The 20,933-nt window shown below is 62.9% G+C and overlaps 1 protein-coding gene across 5 annotated transcripts in view; it reads right to left on the bottom strand.

Moving 5' to 3' along the window:
• Positions 1-2,936: 2,936 nt before the first annotated feature.
• PHF2 (PHD finger protein 2) overlaps positions 2,937-20,933 on the bottom strand; it is a 56,556-nt gene continuing 38,559 nt past the window's right edge. For 4 of the 5 annotated variants that reach the window (XM_034646654.1, XM_019808111.2, XM_034646655.1 and 1 more), the window contains 13 exons: positions 20,089-20,180; positions 18,896-18,985; positions 16,765-17,124; positions 15,778-15,897; positions 15,353-15,468; positions 13,812-13,990; positions 13,664-13,734; positions 12,817-12,980; positions 8,126-8,400; positions 6,742-6,837; positions 6,165-6,274; positions 5,418-5,805; positions 2,937-4,839 (listed from right to left, as the gene is read on the bottom strand). In XM_034646654.1, the coding sequence (XP_034502545.1) occupies positions 4,751-4,839; positions 5,418-5,805; positions 6,165-6,274; positions 6,742-6,837; positions 8,126-8,400; positions 12,817-12,980; positions 13,664-13,734; positions 13,812-13,990; positions 15,353-15,468; positions 15,778-15,897; positions 16,765-17,124; positions 18,896-18,985; positions 20,089-20,180 (2,150 nt within the window). In that variant the 3' untranslated portion in view covers positions 2,937-4,750. The remainder of the gene's footprint in view (positions 4,840-5,417; positions 5,806-6,164; positions 6,275-6,741; positions 6,838-8,125; positions 8,401-12,816; positions 12,981-13,663; positions 13,735-13,811; positions 13,991-15,352; positions 15,469-15,777; positions 15,898-16,764; positions 17,125-18,895; positions 18,986-20,088; positions 20,181-20,933) is intronic. The other variant, XM_019808112.2, reaches the window with a different exon arrangement.

The raw sequence follows: 20,933 nt of genomic DNA, 5'->3' as shown, positions 1-20,933 counted from the left end.
CCACACCAGAGCTCACTGAGCTCCCGCTGCAATCGACCGCAGAGGCTGGTTCCCGGCCCTCCCCTGCCCCCTGGTGGTCACTTGTGGTATTTCCCCCAAGTACCAAGAGGGACCCTTTCCTGCTCATTTTGGGACTGACTGGGCCCCAGGCACCAGGCACCCAGGGAGGCGGCCCCGCAAAGCCACAGTGCTGAACTCCCACCTGCATGGACACGATGGGGCCATGGGCCTGCTGGGCACAGGGCTGAGGCGGAGGGGCCCCCCCAGGGGAGAGGCGGCCTGGGGGAGGACGGGAGTCCCAGAGGGACACCTCCTGCCTCGGGGCCGTGGCTCATGTCGCTGAAGACATTTTCGTCTCCCCCAGGCGCTGCAGGAAACCTCTCAGAAGCCCCTTGTACCTGGCGTGTGAGCAGCAAGGGAGCTGGCCACGGGGCGGGTCCGGCGCTGGCGAGGCCTCTCGTGGGGGGAGCGGGGAGCAGGTCTGTCCTGCGACCTCGGCGAGCTCCTCGGGAAGCAGGCTCCTGGCGGGCCTCGATGATGGCTCTGGAAGGTTCTCGGCACAGCGCCCGGCACGCAGCAGGGGTTCGCGACCACGGAATCCGGCTGAGCTTCGGAAAGCCGAGTTCGGGAGCAGCGCGTGCGCTCACACTCTGGAAGAAGGCCCCGTCCGTCGGACCAGGCCCCCGGCAGTAACAAACCCCCAAAAAGGGCTGACGTGCAACTTCGCGCTTGCTCTTGCGCCATCCGCGGCGGTCGGGCGGCCCTGCTCAGGGCGGGGACTCGGGGCCAGCTGCCGGCCTCCTGCGGCTCCCAGCCGGTGCTCCGTTCAGGCAGCTCGCGCTGCCGCCAGGCCGCTGGAGACCGAGCGGGGCTTTGCGTCAGGACGGCCCGAGCGCGAGCGCCGGGCGGGGCTCTGGAGGGTGAGAGCGAGCGCCCCAGCACGTGGCCATCCACGCCACGGACCTGCGCGTGCGCGCCACCGACCTGCCATGTGCGCGCCACGCACCTAACGTGTCCGCGCCACCGACTTGCCGTGTGCGCGCCACGGACCTAACGTGTCCGCGCCACGGACCTAACGTGTCCGCGCCACGGCTCGGGGCTGGGCCTCCGACTTGGAGCCTGCGCGCCGGGCGCTGTGCGGCGGCGTGAGGAAGCCCCGGAAGCCGGCAGGAAACTGCGGAGGAGGGAAGCGTCGTGGCCAGAGCGCCGGGCGCTCTGCAAGAACGACTGAACGGCGTCCCTGGGGGCCCCGTGGACCGGCTGGCCGGGCCCCCAGAGCTGGCTCTCCAGCCTGCCCTGTGAGGAGGGTCGATGAGGGTCGGCCGTCGCGTGAGGGGCAGGCCTGCAGGCTGTGCGGGGAGCTCAGTCAGCACCCCCTTCCCACTTTACTGCCTGCGGCTTTTGGCCTCCCACGGAGAAGGGGGAAGACCCCAGGCGGCCATGGCAGCACTGGGCCCCAGCCGCCCCTGCACCAGCACACCCAGAGGCGCAAGTCCTGGGTCTGTGCTCGGACACACCCAGCCAGGGACCCCGTAGGGACCCCTCACACAGGCCACTGGGGGCTGGGTGAGGGCAGGCACAGGGCCTGGCCCAGGCACCCAGCACCAGGGTTGCCCAGGTGCAGCCCAGGACAGGGCCTGGGGCCCAGGGGATGCTGGGTGGCCCCTGGGAGCCTCTGGAGCCCTGGTCCTCAGCCCCCCGATCCCAGACAACCTCTGAAGGTCCAGTCCCGATAGCCGCACAAAGGTGGGGGACCCAGGAGCAGCCAGATGGCCCAGCATCCAGGATGTGGGCAAAGGCACCCTATGGCTGTGGGGTGATGAGGCTCTGGGGCAGATTCTGGCTGGATCTGGGATGAGGCAGCTGCAAGCAGGGTGAGTGCCCAGGCCCAGGGTGTGCAGAGAGGGCCACATTGTGTGGGAACCAGCAGAGCGGACTTGGGCGGTCAGGTGCTCTGGAAGAATGCCACATCCAAGAGCCCAGCGATGTCTGAGATGCCCAAGAGAGGGGCAGCCCCTTCCAGGCGGGAGGACGGGTGCCTGGAGACCCCACCCTGACCCACCCTGAGCTCCGCTGAGGTCCTGGAGGCGCTCAGCCGCAGTGCAGGATAGGGGATGTCTACCCGGACACCCAGCAGGATGGAGGGAACCAAAGCTCAGAAGCGAAGAGGGCACCAGGTGCTACATTTCTATGCTTCATAACACGTGACACGTAATGAATTGCGAGACCAGCAGCTCATCTGAATACCCCCCCACCACTGATGCTCTCAGCTGTGTGGTCACCTGCGGCCTGGTGCAGCTCCCAGCAGTAGGTGCTGCTTCCAGGCTCACTCGCAGCATTGACAGTGCTGGCTCGGCCACCTGCAAACCCCGTGACCCCGCCAAGCCCCCTCATCCACAGCTCAACTGGGAAGTGGGCGTACGAGGACCACCCACCCTCATGCCACCAGGCCCCACACAGGCCCAGCCCTCAGCAGGGCACCGGTGGGCCGCTCTCCTGCGGCAGCCAGCTGGTCTTTCTCCTGTTGCCCTAATCCTCCACCCTCACCTGCCCCCCACAGTGCACCTGCGGGGCTCCTGCTTACCTTCGCTGGCTGTGATTTAGACTGAGATTCTGGGTGCCGGCTCCGCGCCCGCTGGACTCAGCTAAACCGCACACCTGTGACCTGTGAGCTCGAGGTGGTTCTGGAGGCCCCCGAGGGTGCTCAGGGCTGTGGCTGTAGGGCCTCTGAAAGCTGCCTGCCCCCACGCGCTCTTCCGGCCGCTCCTGCAGGCTGGCCTGGGGTGCTGTGGCTTTGGGGTGCAGGGCGGTGCCCGCTTCCCGAGGAGAATGCTGGCCGCCCAGCCTGGGCCTGCACCCCAACCCCGGGGCTCCCTCCCGCCACCCCTACCGCGGGGGCAGACGCTGGCAGGAGAGCAGGAATGACACAGACATGGTTCTGTACAAAACCTGAAATATTTTTACTCTTTTAAAACTTTGATCTAAGCTGCCTTAGACCTCATGGACTCAATACAAGAGTAATATGAATTGGGAAATAAAACACTTTAATAGCCACGGTAAACTTTGTTAGAAATGTACATGTTGCCAAATAATAATAATAATAAACTTTAAAAAACAAAAGAGAGAGAGAGAGAACAGCTTGATGGCCGGGTTAGATTATATAAATGTTCAACAAGGACGGGAAAGGAAGCTTCGCGGACGCCAGGACGGCACAGTGGGCGCAGCTGGCGCCCGGCGAGCTCGCCCGCCAGCCTCGGGGCCGGGCCTCGCGGACACAGCGCCCAGGGACGGGCGTATAAACAAAGCTCATAAGAAATGTACAAATATAAAAAGCTACAAACATTAATAAATTACAGCATCACAAAACACAGAAACACTCCACAAGGTGCTAAGTAAAATAACCGCATCCCCACCCCCTTCGCCAACGAGAAGGAAAGAAAGAGCTGGTGTCTGAGTCAAAGAGCCCTCTCCCGCCGCGTCGGAGCGGGTCTGGCGCGCACGGTTTGCTGCTGCAAAGACAGACAGAAGGCTCCACAGACACCACTTGTTTTTCAGGCAATACCTTAGTTCCTAAAAGAAAAAAGTAACACCAACAGGGACAGTAAACAGAAAGAAGGAAGGCAAACCCAAGTGTTCGTCATACTCGGCAAAAAACTCGTATAAATGTTAATGACGGACCCTCTAGAAAGAAATTCCTAAAGATACTTTTACTCTTATAAAAAAGAAGTTATTTAAAAAGCTATTTACACGCTACATTCTATGAAAAATATGCTTCAGGAGATACATCTAAAATTAAAATACAGGATTGCCTGAGAAACAACTCCAGCCCCTCCATGTCGACGGGTGGACGTTCGGTCCGGGGTCCACCCAGGGACTCGACACCAAACACGGACAGATGACAAGACAGACGTGCCGGGCCCCGTGTCCTTGGGCCGCCCCGCCGCCATCCGCCCCTCCAGGCGGGGTGCCTCAGCTGAGAAGTGCTTCTCGGAGTGTAGCCGGTGGGGCAGCACGGGGCCCACCCTCATGGCTTAGCCTGGGCCCCTAGGCCCCGTGTCGTGGCTGGGCCCGACCCTTCTGGGGGGACCCCATGATGGCACCCCCATCCACTAGCACACTGACCCTGCTGCCGGCCCCAGCTTCCCGAGAAAGGCCCCGGCCGTTTGGGGCACAACAACCACCATCTGGCCCGCCACCCGCCGGCCGGGGAGCACAGAGGCCCCTCTCCTGGCCCGGCTGCACGCTCTCTGGACTGTCTGAGAATCACTCGGGAAGAGCAGGGGGGCACAGAAGTCCCCACTTTCTCCTCCTCTTCCTCTCTAGTGTTCTTTGCCTTTTTTAAGCCTCTGGAGGCTACCAGCCTGTGGCCAGCTCAGACTCTGGGCCTGGTGAGCATTGGCTCACTCCTCCTTCCTCAAAGGACTCGTGCTCCCAGCAGAGCTGCAGAAGCCCTGCAATCACACCCACACTCAAGGGTGCCCGGAGGCTCTCCTGAAACTGGAATGGTCCTCAAACGGGCAGGGCTGAGTTTCGGGAACTGGTCACTCTAAGCAACTTGAGAAAGGACGTCTGTCCACATCGGTGAGCTCTGCCTGCTGAAGCAACAGATGCTCGTATGGGGGGAGTGGTGGCCGGGAGGGGGCCAGGCCCTCCCCGGGGTGAGGCAGCGTGGCCACCCTCCTGGGGGCTGATGTTCTAGCGGGGCTCCGGGGGTCCTGAGCGGAGCGGAAGGATCCTGGCTTTCCAAACTTTAAAGGAGCAGTTTTCCGTTCCGATGAATTTTCAAAATTTTCCCAAGCCTCTGCTTGGCGGTGGCCATGCCCTTCTTTGTACGTTTTCCTGCAGGCAGAGGAGGAGACAGGAAAATGCCAGGTGAGGGAGAGGCCAGAGGAGCCCCTCCTTGAGCCCCCATCTTCTCTGGAAGATGGGCCTGCTGGACCTGAGCCCCGGGTGCTCCAGACCCTGCAAAACCACCAGGGGCCAACAAAGTGCCCTGCTTAGAGGCTGTGGTGACAAGAATGGGGGACAGCAGTACTCCAGAGTGAGGCCCGTCCCACCTCCTGGCAGCAGGAGCCACGCTCCTTGCGTCCATGGCCGGCTGGGCTTCATGGCCAGGGTGCAGGCAGATCGGGGGCCTGGGGGTGACAGTGGGGATCCAAGGGACCTAGTCGGCAGTCCCACCGCCAAATCGCCCAGGGGAGCCTGGATCCCCTCCAGCGTCTCCCAGCGAACCCTCAGCAAACTGCTGACCACACCTTGAGTCCAAGCCAGGCCCCAAAGCCGAGGCAACGGCCCAGCCTCCAGCCTGTGAGTGACCGTAGCTACAGACCCAGGGCCACAGTGGGACAGAGGAAGGAGGCCTGCAGTCACCTAGGGTAGAGTCAGAACAGGGCTGCTGGGGCACGCGGGCACGGTACCTTTGGCAGCGGTGTTGTTGGGGGATGACGCAGAAGGCCGCCTCTGCGTGAGGAAGACCCCAGGGGCCATGGGCTGGGAGGCACGGCCAGCCTGGGCCCCTGCAAAGGTTCCGGCGGCGGTATACTCGTGGTCCGCCAGGCTGCTGCTGTGTGCCTCAGGCGGGGGCTCGGGTGAGCTGCCCTCCTGTGAGGCCTGGCTGCTGGCTGTGCTGGTGGAGGCTGGGGTGGTGGAGGCCGGGGTGGTGGAGGCCGGGGTGGTGGAGGCCGAGGTGGTGGAGGCCGAGGTGGTGCTGGTGGAGGCGGAGGCCGAGGCGGAGACGGAGGGGGAGGGAGTGCTCGGAGCCAGCTTCCTTTTCGTGTTCTTTTTCTTCCTGCTCTTCTGCTCCTCCTTTGAACAAAGCGTAGGGGCCGGCTTCAGATGCTAGGGAGCTGGCCCCCAGCAGCAGAAAGGGCTGGGCCCGCGCCCAAGCCCCACACCCATTCACCATGAACCCCTGAGCAGCGCTGGGGCTGTGCGGGGGACCAGCATGCCCCCTGTGTGAAGGGACGTGGCCCCAGCACTCAGCCGCAGGGGACACGTCCCCTCCCCCATCACCCCCACCACCTCTGACCTGCCAGGAGACGTGCTGCCAGCTCACAGCTCCCCAGCTCCCCACTCCCAGGGGGTGTCCCCAAGCCTGTGACAGCTCACAACCTGGGTGGGCTGGGCATGTGGGGAGCCCAAGCCCAGGCAGGGCTCCTCCTCACCTGCTGGGACAGCTTGGCTGCGGCAGCTGCCAGCCCAGTCTCGATGGAGGCCACTCTGGTGCCCTCGCGCACAGGCCTGTCCTGCCTTGGCACCGATGGGCCGACCCTTGCTGCAGGAGAGAACGTCAGCCTGCCTCGAGCAGCTGCCCATCCCCTGGACACCCACCCCCACCCCAGCCCCCTCAGCCCTGCCCCCATCTGTCCCTGAGTCTCAGCACACTTCACAACTCAGGGAGAGTCAGCATGAGCCCCGATGTGAAGGACACCCATGCCAGCAAGACAGGAGAAAGTGGACAAGACCCCCACCCCATGGGCTGCCATGACCCAACCATGTGCAAAGATGGCCTTCCTAGGGCTGCTCACTCACGACAAACTAAGTGAGGGGCCAGACCCCGCAGGGAGCCCCCCACTGCCCACCCCACTCGCAGGAGCTGGGGTGCCTTTGAGGGGAAAAGTGCAGCCTCAGTTAGGCTCCCACAGGCAGCCAGCCCCCCCAGTGCCCCTCAGAGCCAGGGCGCCTGCAGCCTTTAAGCCAGAAGGACGGGCCGGGGACGCACTGGCCAGCTCCCGGCACTACCTGTGGGACTGTAGGGAGCGTCATCAGAGCCTTTCCTCCGCTTGGACCGGGACTTGAAGACCGGACTGTCCTCGTCAGACTCCAGGGAGGGGTAAACTAGGGGGGCAGGGGGAGAAAGACCTGAGCCAGTGGTGCCACGGGGAGATGGGGGCTTTCGAAGCCAGCAGACCTATGGGCCGCTGTCCCTCCCAGCACCGCTACCACACGCACGGGTGCAGGCAGCCCCTGAACCACCTGGCTGAGGGCCTCCCAAGACCCAGGGAGGGCAGGGACTGGACAGACAAGAGGCCCCGGCAGCCCCTGTGGGCACTGCCCCAGTCTGGCTGTAGTATCCAGTGTGCCTCCCAGAGCGCCCCTTTCTCTGCTGCTGTCAGAGAAGAAAACATCCCATGTCCACTGGAGGCTGCCACCCCAGCGAGTCTCCTGAGAAGGGAGCCCCGTCCAGGAGCCCTGGGTGACTCCCAGGTGCCCCCACTACTGCTGTGTCCTTCCATCCAGGGCCCACCCTGCCCCCCAAGGGAGCCCAGAAAAGGCACTCCCCGCTGTCATTCTGTCTGTCCAACAGATGAGGCTGGGCCAGCCTCCCTTCAGGAGGGCTCTCTAGGGACAGGAGTGTGAGCTCGGGCCTGTGGACTGAAGGCAGACCAGCACATCCCAGGCCCTGGGGCATCCTACACATCACTGAGGGGTGGGCCAAGGTGTTCAGGCAGGTGCGCATTCCTGAGCCCCTCCCCCAGAGTGGCCTGGAGCCCCGAGTGCAAGGCCGAGAGGGCTGTGGTGGGGTGGGGGGTGAGGGGTCATGCCCTCAGGGTCCCTGCTCTGCCCTCCTCAGATGTGGGTCACTCAGAGACGGGGTGGATGGGGTCTCAACGTGTCTGTGACTGTATGGCCACGTGGGGGATGGCTGCGCCGGGCCTCAGAAGGCAAGACAGGTATCGACCCTCAGCAACGCCCCCTCCCAGGTCCATGCCTGAGGGCACCACGGCCACGGCAACACAAAACCCCCGCACCAACGTTCACAGCAGCAGCGTCCACAGTGGCCAAGAGCAGGAAGCCACCAGGCGTCTGCGAGCAGCTGACAGCGAGCACGTGTGGCGGCCGGCCCCGACTCCGGCTGCAGCATGAACGTGCCGTGAAGAGTCCCTGAAGGACGGCCCGCACCCAGGACACGACGCAGGCAGACAGGGAGACGCCGGGGCCGGGGTCAGGGAGGGTGTTCTTCTGAGTGGTGACAATGGCGTGCCCTCCACTGAGTTACCCGCTTCTGAGAGCTGACTTTCCTATCTCCTAAAGAAGGGCCAAGGTCTGCGCACGGAGACGAGCCCCAGCAGCACCGCGGAGAGGTCCCTCCCCGGCGGCAGGCCCGCGCCCGCCACAGGCTCACCGTAGTCTGAGTCCTTGAAGCAGGCGTCCAGGTGGTCCTGCTCTTCCTCGTAATCATCCAGGTCCACGCTGCTCTTGGCCGCCCTCTTCAGCAGCCGCTTGCCCGCGCTCTTGCCGCCACCCCCGTTCTTCCGGGCACCGTGGGCCGCCAGTGAGCTGCCCTTGGCCTGGCCGGCGCCCCACGTGGTCTGCAGGCAGGAGTCAGAGGCCTGCAGGTTGGCCATGGACAGCATTCCCTGAATGGCTTCCTGCGTGCTGGGGGAGGCCGGGGGCTGGCTGGAGGCACAGAGAGATAGGCACTCAGCCCACGGCACTCAGCCCACAGCCCATAGTGCTCAGCCCATGGCCCATGGCCCGTGCCACCAGCCCACAGCCCACGGCCCATAGCCCATGGCCCAGCCCACGGCCATGGCACTCAGCCCACGGCCATGGCACTCAGCCCACAGCCCACGGCACTCAGCCCACGGCCCATGGCCCATAGCACTCAGCCCACAGCCCATGGCCCATGCCACCAGCCTATAGCCCACGGCCTATAGCCCATGGCCCAGCCCACGGCTATGGCACTCAGCCCACAGCACTCAGCCCATGGCACTCAGTCCACGACCCACAGCCCATAGCACTCAGCCCATGGCCCACAGCACTCAGCCTACAGCCCACAACCCATGCCACTCAGCCCACGGCCCACAGCACTCAGCCCACAGCCCATGTCCCACAGCCCACAGCACTCAGCTCACAGCCCATGTCCCATAGCCCACAGCACTCAGTCCACGGCCCACAGCACTCAGCTCACAGCCCAGGGCCCACAGTCCACAGCCCATGCACCCTCCCACCCAGTGGCCAGAAGAGAGCATGGGGAGCAGCACGGTGGTAGCTGATGACTCCCACTTAGAAATGCCCCCACACTCTACAGGGACAGAGAAAGGCGTGGAGAGGGGACACAGGGAGAAGTGAGAGAGAGGAAGGGGGCAGAGAGAAAGGGGTGCCCGTTCCTGTCTCTGATCACAACTGCTCCCTCTCACCTGTTCTTTACCTGATGGCCACACGTCAGATCAGCCCCAGCTCAGCTCCTCTCAGCCACCCCCATGGGGGCCCAGCTTTGCCAATGCCACCTCCCGCCGACCTGACCCCAGCATTCGCTACCCTCCAGTTCTAGGCACTGCTGCCCTCAGTGCCCTGCCACGCCTTCTTTGCCTGCCCCACACCTACCCCCCAGCACCTCCTCCCAGCTGCACCAGCTCCCCTCCCTCCAGGACCTGCTTTGGCTTCTGAGATACCCAGTAAGGCTATGCCACTACCTGGCACCGTGTTCTCTGCTGGTCTGGGCTCTGGAAGGGTGGGCAGGGCTCCCCTGCCACTGCCCGCCACCCCGTGCACAGCAGGGTCCTGGACACAGCTGGATGGGGAGAGCTCTCAAAGCCCAGGCCTGGACTCCTCTGGAAACTTTGCTCTCCTCCTCATCCCTGCAGACCCTCCCATGGGATCCTGCTGGGCCTCCTCACAGGACCTCCTCAGCTACCAGCCCAGGCAGCTCCCAGTGGCCCTGGTCCAGCAGTCATCTCGCCTCAGGAGCCGTTTCTGGCCCTCGCCCATCACTCCAGGCTTTGGGCCATGGGAGATAAGACAGCCCACCCTGGCCTGCAGGGCCCCCAGCCAACCGCTGCATTGGGCACTCTGAGCAGACTCTCCCTCCACTCCATGGATCCCCAGGAGACAGGACCAGGAGCCAGGCATGGTGAGGGGGACCCATAGGCCGGCTTAGCCCTCCCCCCCATCACAGACACAGAAGGCCCAGGGAGCAACCACAGGGTCCCACCCTGATGTCTGAGCTCCAGGCCCCCTCCTGCCTGCCCCATGAGCCCCCAGAGGATGGACCCACCCACAGGGCTACCGTAACCCCAGAGCAGCACCCAAAGTGTCAGTCCACTCAGGCCCTTCTGGGGGGTTCGCCATCATCTGCATTGTCTGCATCTCACGCCACCCCTTCCCCACCCCCAATCCCACCTCCAAGTGTTTGAAGCACATTTAGTAAGACCGTTAAAATGAAAAGGGGCCATGTGTCCCCACACAGAAATGAGAGCTTCCCAAGCCTGGGGCTGGACGGTTGGGGGAGATGGAGTTGGCCCCCGGGAGCGCAGACACAGAACGTCCCTGCAGGTCCTGGGGGCCCAATGAAGCAAGCTTGGGCAGACACTGTCGTGCCGGTCACTGCTGGGCTCCAGACCAGGGACTCTGTCCTCCTCCCACAGGCAGCCCTCCACAAATACCACGTCCCTGGGCCCTGTTCCAGACACACCGGACCACACTGTTCTGGTTTCTGCTGGAACCAAATAGGACTGCAGTTCCAAAGCCAAAACAGTGAGAAAATCAAGTCTGGTCAGACCCCCTGCAGAGTCGGGAGCTCCTGGCTCCTGTGCCCCACCTGTGATGCCGCCAGCCCCGTCCACGCTGTGCGGGCAAAGGGCTGTCCAGGTCCGACCAGGAGCACATGGCGTATCACAGCTGCACCAGACCACAGACCTGCATAGGAGCCCACAGCTGGCCCAGCACGCGCTACACCCGGCCCTCGGGCACAGACGTGGCCCCATCCCGCCCGCCCTGGATTTCTGGGCCTCCTCACCCAGCCTCAAGGCTGGGCAGACACCAGACTTCCCGCAGGGACAGCAGGGCAGGGGGCCAGGACACCCACTGAGAGAGACCCCCAACCCCCGGAACCCGCATGGTCCCAGCCCAGCCTGGCTGCACCCAAGAGGGAGGCCTGTGGAGTGCAGGGCTGTATGCGGCTCGGGCCGCCGGTCTGTCCACACGGGGCTGGTGAATCAAGGAGCAAAGTCTAACCAGCGCACATGGAAAATAATCTCTTAATCCTCCAATTATCATACCAAAATCCTCTCCTCTCACCCCCAGCGGTAAACACTCAGCAAACCATCCTCAAGAAATTAACATATTTCCCTCCGTTTTTTCAGCTATTTTTTTCCCAACAACGAAAACTTAAAACAGAGCAAATGGACCATCAAAAACTGACCTGCTCTCCAAATGGGAGATTGGGGAGAGGAACTGCCTGCAGCCGGCAGAGGGGGTGGGCCTGGCAGGCACGTGTGCACGTGTGGAGGCGGGTGTGAGTGCACACGTGCGTGGGGCACACATGTGTCTGCAGAGCCGTGAGCAGCACACCCACACACTGGCCGCCCTCCTCCCTGGCGCAGAGCCCAAGCCGCAGGGCCTGTGTCCCAGCTCCACGCGGAGTCCCGGCGCTGGTGCTGCCCCTGCAGCTCACGGGGCAGAGACCCTGCCTCTCTGGGCTCTGAACACGAGCGGCTAGCGGAGCTGCCCGCTAGCCAGAGTCCCTCCCAGGAGAAAGGCACCCCCAAGGTGCTGCGGAGCCAGCAGTGCCCTCATAGAACGGGGGTCAGACCCCTCCCAGCAAACGGGCCTCAGGCCAGAGTCCTGCCACAGCACACCTGTGCCGTGACAAGCCCACGTCTGCACGTGGACAGAAAGCACTGAACACCCAGCAGAAGCAGCCCATCCAGAGGGCTGCTGACGCGGCCGGCCCCACGCCACACCCCGGGGACAACGCGCCTCGGCTGTCTGTGAACGCAGCACGGTGCACAAAACAGACGTTCCTGAAAAAAGATACAGCCATCTGATCTGCAGGAGCCCTTCCCAAGCACAGCCTAATCCGCCTCTTCGGGCCCCCCTGTTTGACACCCGCCAGGTGTGCGGCCTCCCCATGGACTCACACAGCCCTGGGACCTCCATTCTGGAAACACGGTCTCGGAGGCAGGTCGAGGGGACCCAGCACCGCGCAGGCCACGTGGGCCCCGCCTTCCTTGGGCAGGTCACCCCTGCCTGGATGTCAACGCCCAGGACAGGTGACCTTCGGGGGTCCCCCATCCGGTTCGTCATCAGGCAGGCAGGGGGTCCTGGTCCCACCTGCGCTGCTTCCGGCAGCATGGCCTGGAGCAAGCTGTCCTGCTGCGGGAGTCTGCTGCCGTCCTGAGGATTAGCAGGGTGCCAGCCCGCATGGTGAAGGAGATCCCCCCCGCCCCCCTGCTGGGGAGGCCCTGACCCCTTGGTTATCTGTCTGTGGTACCTGTGAAAATCCCACGTGAAAAAAAAAGGACCACAATGCTTAAAAACAAAGTTTGACTGGATGGAGAGAGACTTCAACTGGGACCATCATCAGAGAAACGAGCTGAGGCCCTTCCCCCAACAAAGTGTGGAGGGATCAATCCATTTCTCTCAAAGCAGAGGCCTGGGCAGGAGGAACCTTGCTACCCGGGCCTTCACGGCTGCAGAGAGTAGGCTCCCTGGACGCACACGGCGCTCAGGGACAGTCTGGCCTGGTCCCCATGTGCCCCCAGTTGGGTGTGGCCATCTGGGAACCTGGCAGATCCAGCCCCTCCTTGCAGCACAGCCCCTCCAAAAGTCCCCTGGTGGCGCAGCCCCTCAGACGGCTCCCACACGGCCCCACGCCCACCGCTCCTCAGCCTCCTCCCTGTCTGGGCGTCCAGGAGCTCCGCAGACCCTCGGGACCAGCAGGACTCGCCCCCACTCGCCTCCCTGGCCTGCCAGCACCACCTCTGCTGGGACGGGGTCCTGCTCTGGACGGGGGCCCAGGGAGCCCCGATGTGCCAACTACCTCAAGCAACCACACCCCACTCTGGCTGTGGCCCAGCCCCCCCCCCGTACCTGTTGGGGTTGTACTCAAGCGCTCCGACCTCCTCGCTGGCCTGCAGCAGGTCCAGGATGCCCGCCGCCGAGCCCACGCCCTCCTTCTTCACTTTGGCGTTGCGGGCGGGCTTGGTGTCCGTGTCGATGTGCAGTGAGCCCTCGTCCGATGAGTCGTCACTCTGCTGTGGGGACGAAGCCACAGGTCAGAGGCAGTTTGCGAGAGAGCTACTGTTCCCCTTTGGCCAGAAAAAGATGTTTCTCAAAGTCTGTGAAGAGCCAGGACGTGTAATGAGCACCGCGGGTGGGGCTGGGCGCCGGAGCTGTCCGCCGGGACTGCAGGCCTGCCCCAGAGGACGGAGCTGCCTTCACGCCCTGCCCTGTTTCCCCGCGAGCCCCACTCCTGACCACAGATATGAGAGGAGCTGTGGGGCTGGGCAGGGAGCAGGGGGGCGCTCACGCTCACACTCAGGGACCCCAGTTAGCCCCCAGCTGGTGGCTCTGTGGGGACCCTGGCCTCCTTGGGAACAGCCTCCGTGCCCTGGGTTGGAGGTGACCTAACTTCAGCCCCCACAGCACAGGGCAAGGCCTGGCCCTGCGTGCCCCCCATTCCTTCTCTTCATGGTGGGGTGGCCACTCACTGAGACCCGCAGACCTCCGCATGCCCCGTCTCCATCCCTCCTCTGTGGGGCCCGCAGCCAGAACCCAGGCCACCCTCCCCACGAAAACGCCCGAGACAACGCAGAAGATGACCCCTTTTGCAGCTCACACGCAAAGCCGTCAGCCACGTCCCAGGGCGTGGCAGGACCACCCGACACAGGGATGGACACTTGGCTCGGCCTCCTGGGCCCGGTTTGGACGCGCTCACCTTGTAGAGTGCCGCATCCAGCTTCGGCTTCGTAGCGGGCGTGGGCAGCGGCTCCTTCCCATCCAGCAAGACTGAAAGCACAGCACCCGTGCGTCTGGCAGAGGCCTCGGGAGGACGGCCCGCTCCCCACCCTCACGCCCTCACTCACAAGACAAATCTCTCTTGGGGGCATTCCTCTTCCTCCTGATGGGAAACTCGTCGATCTTGAGCTCCCCGTCGTCCGACACGTACTCGTACTCATCCCGCACCGGCTGGGGCTTGTCCTCCTTGAAGCTCTGCACAGCCCCAAACACGCCGGGGCTGGGCTGCGGCTTGAGGGCCTTGGAGCTGGGACGGCACGAGCGGGTCGTTCAGTGCCCCCATGCTCCAGCCTGGGTCTCAGAGGACCAGCAGCTGGCCACACGCACGCGGCCCCGTCCCAGACCTGTGGCTCCAGTGAGGACGGCGCATGGCCCACACGGTGAGTGCCCGGCCCTTCCTCGGGCGGTCTGAGGGCGTGCTCCTCACTGCCCCCCACCCTGGGGTGCGGCACCAGCTCGGCTTCACATGGAGCCAGCACCAATGCCCGGGGTTCCCTGCAGAGCTATTTTGGAAAAACAAATTCCGCTATCCTTCAGCTGGGCCCCCCTCGGAGTGAGACAGGGCTCCAGCCGTGCCCAGCAATGGGGACAGCGGGCCGGGGCAGGGCTCTGTTAGCCCCCAACGGGACGGTTCCCACTCCCGGGCGGCAGGGAGCCCTGGGACGTGGGTGAAGCAGGAGCACACCCAGCTGTGACACAGTTCGGGTCCTGTCCCCTGCCACCTCCTCCGTTTCCAAAGTCCCGGGGCCCAGCACCTGAGCTTCGGCCCAATCAGCAACATACTCAGGGCCATGAGGTCAGGGCAATGGGGCCCTCAGACCAGCTCCATCCCACCTGCTCGCTGAGCAACCCCGGCACAACGCCAAGAGATCTCAGGAACAACGGCCCATCATGCCAGGCTCCCCAGATGCTGCCCTGACCCGTTTCCCCACCACCTGCAGTGAGGAAACGGAAGCCTACGGCAGAACACTGGCCCCATTCCCACTGGGATTCGCTGCTTCCCCACTGAGCGGCGCCCACCCCGACTTCAGACTCAGTAGGCAACTGCATGAGGGACCGCAGCCAGTTGGGGGTTCTCAGCGGGCGAGGGGTGGCCAGCCTGCCAAGCTGGTCAGCAGACAACACACCAGTTCCACGGTCTAGAACACAGATGTGCCCACTCCCACACACACACCCCCTGAGGCTGGGTGCTCCACCTCTCAGCTCAATGCCACCTCCTCCAGGAAGCCCTCCTGATTTCTCAGGCCCCAGAGGCCCCTCAAACCTAGGCCCCACAAATCTTTCCTCCATAGCCCCCATCTCAGCCATAATTTTAGGGACATTTGAGAATACCGGGTTCACACTGGCCTCTGGGCCCCAAGGCCAGGACCCTGACCCACCCTACCTCTTTTCTCCCAGCCCAGGACAACTGAGCTAACAGCCACCTAGGAGTCACACTCTCCCCCTGCCCCTCTGCACCCGTCAGAGCTCTCAGCCTGGGAGGCAGGGAGAGGGTCTGCCAGCTCAGAAGGGGGGGTTGCCCTCCGGTTGCCCTCCGGGAGGGCGTGTGTCTGATGTGTGCGAGCGCGTGTGATGGGGGAGGGACGCGTGTGCAGGAGCGTGCACGTACCCCAGCAGTCTCTTGTTGAAGGAGAACGAGAACTTGGGGTCCCTGCTCCCGGACAGAGGACACTTCTCCAGCTTCTGCTCTTCCTCCATCTTCAGCAGGGAGTCAGGCTTGCTGTTCTGGAAAGCAAACACAGGACCGTCCTTGAGGCCCACGCAGGTAACCAGTGGGCAGAGGCGTGGGACAGGGCACCCTCCCTCTGAGCACATCATCCAAGAGCCCTCTTCTCTGTAGGCCCAGGCCTGCAGGACACGGTCCAGCTGCAGGGAGTGCGAAGTCAAAGCAGGGCTGTGCGTCCACTCCGAGAGGGAGACGAGGACACACACCTCCACTCATACCACCAGGCCCACGCACGGCCCGTACACCCCCTTCTCACAGAACACAGCCCCCCCGAGGGCAGGCCCACGTGCACACACACACACACACACCTTGTACTTCCACTTGGCTTCTGACTTGCTCTTAGTTTGCTCTCGGATTTCTAGTCTCTCCACGTCATTCTGCGAGCTGATCGCCTCCTTGTTGGGCACACTCAGGACACTCTTTGTGGCCTAGGAAACAGTGGTTATGACCCAGCAGCGGACACGGGAGGGGTCACGGATCCCCAAGGCTACAGGGCAAAGCAAGAGCCACACGCACAGAGCCCTGCCTCCCAGTGGCTCACATGCAGCAGCCCATCCATCCATCCACCATCCATCCACCCGCCCACCTACCATCCCACCCATCCGCCATCCTCCCACCCATCCACAACCCACCCAACCATCCATCCATCCATCCATCCACCCATCCCATCCATCCACCTTCCCCCCTTCCTCCCTCTCTCCCCGCTTCCTGCCATCCATCCATCCGTTCACTCATCTACCCTCTTTGCCTTGAGGAAGGGAAAACCAACGTGCCCCACTGCAGTCCTATGATGCTGGCCCTGGTGGTCGCTGACCCCCTCGCCCCCACCCAGAAGTGGGTAACAATCTCCCACTAGCAGGAAATCACTCAATGGGGCTTGGTCTTGGGCTCATGGTCCCTGAAGCCCACACCTAAGGGCCTCTGGTGTGGTAGGTCCCAGGGCCAGGCCCACCTCTCTCACTGCCTGTAGGGGCTCAGGCCCCTCAAGTAACTGCCCACATCATCAATCCCCCTTCCGCCTCCCTACTGTCCTCCCCTGGCCCACCTTCACATCTCAGCCAATGCCTGGGTCCCAGGGAGGACTCAGCCAGCTCATCCCCCCAAGTGATCCTGTGCAGTGCCCCCTGTCCCAGCACAGACACCACTGCCTTCACTGTGAGACTCACTCCCCACTGCACCAAACTCACAGGGGCACAGCCCACCTACCCCAAGCCTCTAGCACCAGGACACAGCAACCCAGCTCCGTCCCACCGGCCAGCCCCTCTGACCCCAGGCAGGAGGGTGAGGCCACCCACCTTGCCTTTCTTGGGAGGCTCGATCTTGGTCAGCGCCTCCTTGGTGTGGGCCTCCAGCAGGTCGAGGTTGGGGATGGTGGGTGAGGCCGCCCCCCTGCACTTCTTCCCTTTCTTCTTGCCCCCATCCTTGAGCTTCAGTGGTTTGGGGGGCTTGGGGGGCTTGGGGGGCTTGGGGACTTTGGACGGCTTGGGCATCTTCACGGTTTTGGGAGTCTTTTTTTTGGACACTTTCTCCAGGAAGGACAGAGGAGGGCTGGCCTCAATAGGGGATGGGGGCTCCTCTTTCTCCCGGTCCCCAAAACAGACTTCATCTGAGGAGATGGCTGGGGTCACTTCAGGTCGGGCGGCCTTGGAGGCATTCTAGGGAAAGGAGAAGGAGAGGTGGCCGACCCCCTCCCACCAGGAGGGCTCAGCCCAGGCTGTGGGAGACACTCCAGCAGAAAGGACCTCTGCCTACACCATCATACAACACATCCATCTATACCACCCATGGGACACGCTCACATCTATCCTACAGCATCATGTGACACGCTCACATCTGTCTACACCACAGTGTGACACGCTCACATCTGTCTATATCATCATGTGACACACACACCTATCCTACGGCATCGTGTGACACGCTCACATCTGTCTATAACATGGTGTGACACGCTCACATCCTACTGCATCGTGTGGCACGCTCACATCTGTCTATACCACTGTGACACACTCACATCTATCCTACAGCATCGTGTGACATGCTCACATCTGTCTAAACCATGGTGTGACACGCTCACATCTGTCTATATCATCGTGTGACACACTCACACCTATCCTACGGCATCGTGTGACACGCTCACATCTGTCTATACCACGGTGTGACACGCTCACATCCTACTGCATCGTGTGACACGCTCACATCTGTCTATACCACTGTGACACACTCACATCTATCCTACAGCATCGTGTGACATGCTCACATCTGTCTATACCACCGTTTGACACATTCACACCTATCCTACAGCATCATGTGACACGCTCACATCTGTCTATACCACGGTGTGACACGCTCACATCCTACTGCATCGTGTGACACGCTCACATCTGTCTATACCACTGTGACACACTCACATCTAACCTACGGCATCGTGTGACACACTCACATCTGTCTATACCACTGTGTGACACACACCTATCCTACGGCATCGTGTGACATGCTCACATCTGTCTACACCACGGTGTGACACGCTCACATCCTACAGCATCGTGTGACACGCTCACATCTGTCTATGCCACGGTGTGACACGCTCGCATCCTACTGCATCGTGTGACGCGCTCACATCTGTCTATACCACTGTGACACACTCACATCTATCCTACAGCATCGTGTGACATGCTCACATCTGTCTATACCACTGTGACACACTCACATCTATCCTACAGCATCGTGTGACATGCTCACATCTGTCTATACCACGGTGTGACACGCTCACATCCTACTGCATCGTGTGACACGCTCACATCTGTCTATACCACTGTGACACAGTCACACCTATCCTACGGCATCGTGTGACACGCTCACATCTGTCTATACCGTGACACACTCACACCTATCCTACGGCATTGTGTGACACGCTCACATTTGTCCTACAGCATCGTGTGACACGCTCACATCTGTCTACACCATGTGACATACTCACCTATCCTACAGCATCTGTGCAACACACTCACATCTTTCTACACCACGGTGTGACACACACACCCATCTACACCATCGTGTGACACAGTCATCTACAGTACCCGTGTGACACGGTGCCATTCGTCTACGCCATTAGCCACCTGACCCCTCTACCTCCTTGGTGGGGACCGCTGTCCCACCTGCAGCACGGAGAGGCTGGGGGCAGTGCAGGCTCCCACAAGTAGAATTTCCAGTGGCTGCAACTGTCCTCCCTCCGGACCCCGCCCCACCCACGTGGGGAGCTCCGGCCAGGAGGCCACGGGCAGCCACAGGCGCCTCAGGGTCCCCATCGTGCCAGTGACCCTGCCTCAGAGGGTCAGGGGAGAACAATCTCAGACACGGCCATTCCTGGCAGGCAGCGGTGGGGAGCCCAGAGCAGGCAGGGCTGGCGGCCCCCTGGGTCAGTCCTACCTCGCTGAGGCGGATCTCTTTGGCGAGGTCTTTGATGAGCTGGGAAGGTTTGAAGTGCTCTGGGAGCTCGTCCTCATGCTCCGCCAAAGCCTGAAGGGCAGTACATGCAGGGCCAGCGGTCAGCTGCCCAATCCGGGTGCCGACGTCCACCTGCCCAGGCCACGCTGCCCCACCCCCTCACACCCACAGGGTCCCCGACCAGGCTCGACTGCCAAGGATCCTGGTTCACCCACACTGTTCCTCCAAGTCGTCTCCTGCCTACCAACCCAGGACCCCCTGCAGCCCAGACAGGCATGGGGCGAGGGCTGCCGCGGGCAGGGACTGGCTGCCTGGGGTCCGCACGAGTCAGCCCACTGCAGCCAGACGTTAGCCTGTAAGAGGGCTCTGCCACCACCCCTCTCCACAGGGGGAGTAACAGAGGCCCAGAGAGGATGAGGTGCCCGAGGCCACCACCAGCTGGGCAGTGGACGTGGGCCATCCCTTCTTCCTAGGCACAAGGCCGCTACCTCTGGCCACATGGCTGAGGTGAGGCGGGAGGGACACCAGATATGGTTCCAGGCCTTGAGGCCAGAGATGTGGCTGTAGGACAGCCCTGGGAGTGCCGCTGGGGGGGCCTTGGGGGGGGTCAGTCCCAGGGCAGTGCTGCTGGGGGGGTATGGGGGGGATAGGGCAGTGCTACTGGGGGGGTTATAGGGGGCACTGGACAGTGCCTCTGGGGGGACACGTGGGAGACAGGATAATGTTGCTGGGGAGGTTATGGGGGGCACTGGGCAGTGCTGCTGGGGGGCCATGGAGGACACTGGACATACTGTTGGGGGTACCTTGGGGGTAAAACGCCATGTTGCTATGGTGGCCACAATGGGGGGACATGGTGGCAAGGGAGGTCCACATCACTTTTGAGCTGATGCCTAGGCTGGCCAGGGTGGCCAAGAGGCTCTTCCCATCTCCTGCCCCGAATGCAGCCCTGCCCCGGCCCTCGGGTGCACTCAGCGCCATCTCCACCACCCACCCTCTTCCCACCGACTCTCCAGGACCCCCAAGCCCCATCCCTCAGGCCGGAAACTGCTTCCAGCACCTCCCCGCCGCTACAGGTGGGCAGGGGACAGCCAGCAAAGGAAAGGCCAGCGCGGGGGAGGGCTCCCCACCAGCCACGCTCCCCTCAGCTCAGGGACACAACAGGCCCACCTCCCTACCTGCTTTTTCGTCCATGATCTAAAAGCACCATTGAGAATTTTAGCTCCTTGGACTAAATGAGGGGGCAGCTGCTTCCCAGACTGGTGAGAACCTGGCGGGAGGTAAAGGGGTTGGGTCAGGGGAGTGTGCGCAGCCTTTGGGGGGCCTCGAGCGGTGGGCGGGGGGCTGGGCCAGGGCTGGACCTCCACCCACTGCCACCTGCCCAACTGTCAACGGTCCCTCTTGGAACCTCGGGGACCTGTCCGAGATGCCCTGCGAGGGCCAGGACCGGCTCCCGCACCACCCACCCACCAGGGCCTTCAGGCAGGCAGCCCAGCTCCCCCTCTGCTTGTCCTCCAGGCCACCAGAGTGAGGGGCCACAGGTGCACCCACACCTCACGTGGCCTCTGCACAGCTGTGGTAGTGGGGACTCCCCTGTGGCCACAGGGACAAGCATGGCCTCTGGCACGCCCTTGGGGCTGGGGGAGCCCCGCAGAAAAGGGACAGAGTGCCTCCCTTCTGGCGGGGAGCTCGCTGCAGAGGCCGACTGCCTACTCTGGGCCCCCGATGCAGGGGCGGACCCGGCTGTTCGGCAGTCACCCCATCAGGCCAACCCCAGGGTATGGCTCTGCCTACACTGCCCCCCCCACCTCCCCGCCAGGAGCCCCCAGGCCAGCCCCCGGGGCTCCCTCCCAGGTGCGCCCTCTGTCAGGGTGAAGCTCAGGGATCTGACTTTGGGGATGGACAAATTTCACTGAACCCGACCAGCCAAGGTCAAGGCCCATCTCTCTAGCTTTCCCATCTCAAACCAGAGCCAGACTACAAAGGGCTCTGTTGGGAATGCAGCCCGGCTGCTGGGAGCTGC

The sequence above is a fragment of the Ailuropoda melanoleuca genome, chromosome 17 (assembly GCF_002007445.2).
Source record: "Ailuropoda melanoleuca isolate Jingjing chromosome 17, ASM200744v2, whole genome shotgun sequence".
In the NCBI taxonomy this organism is placed as follows: domain Eukaryota; kingdom Metazoa; phylum Chordata; class Mammalia; order Carnivora; family Ursidae; genus Ailuropoda; species Ailuropoda melanoleuca.
Note: the sequence above shows the minus strand (reverse complement) of the source record. Positions and strands in the feature narration are given on the sequence as shown.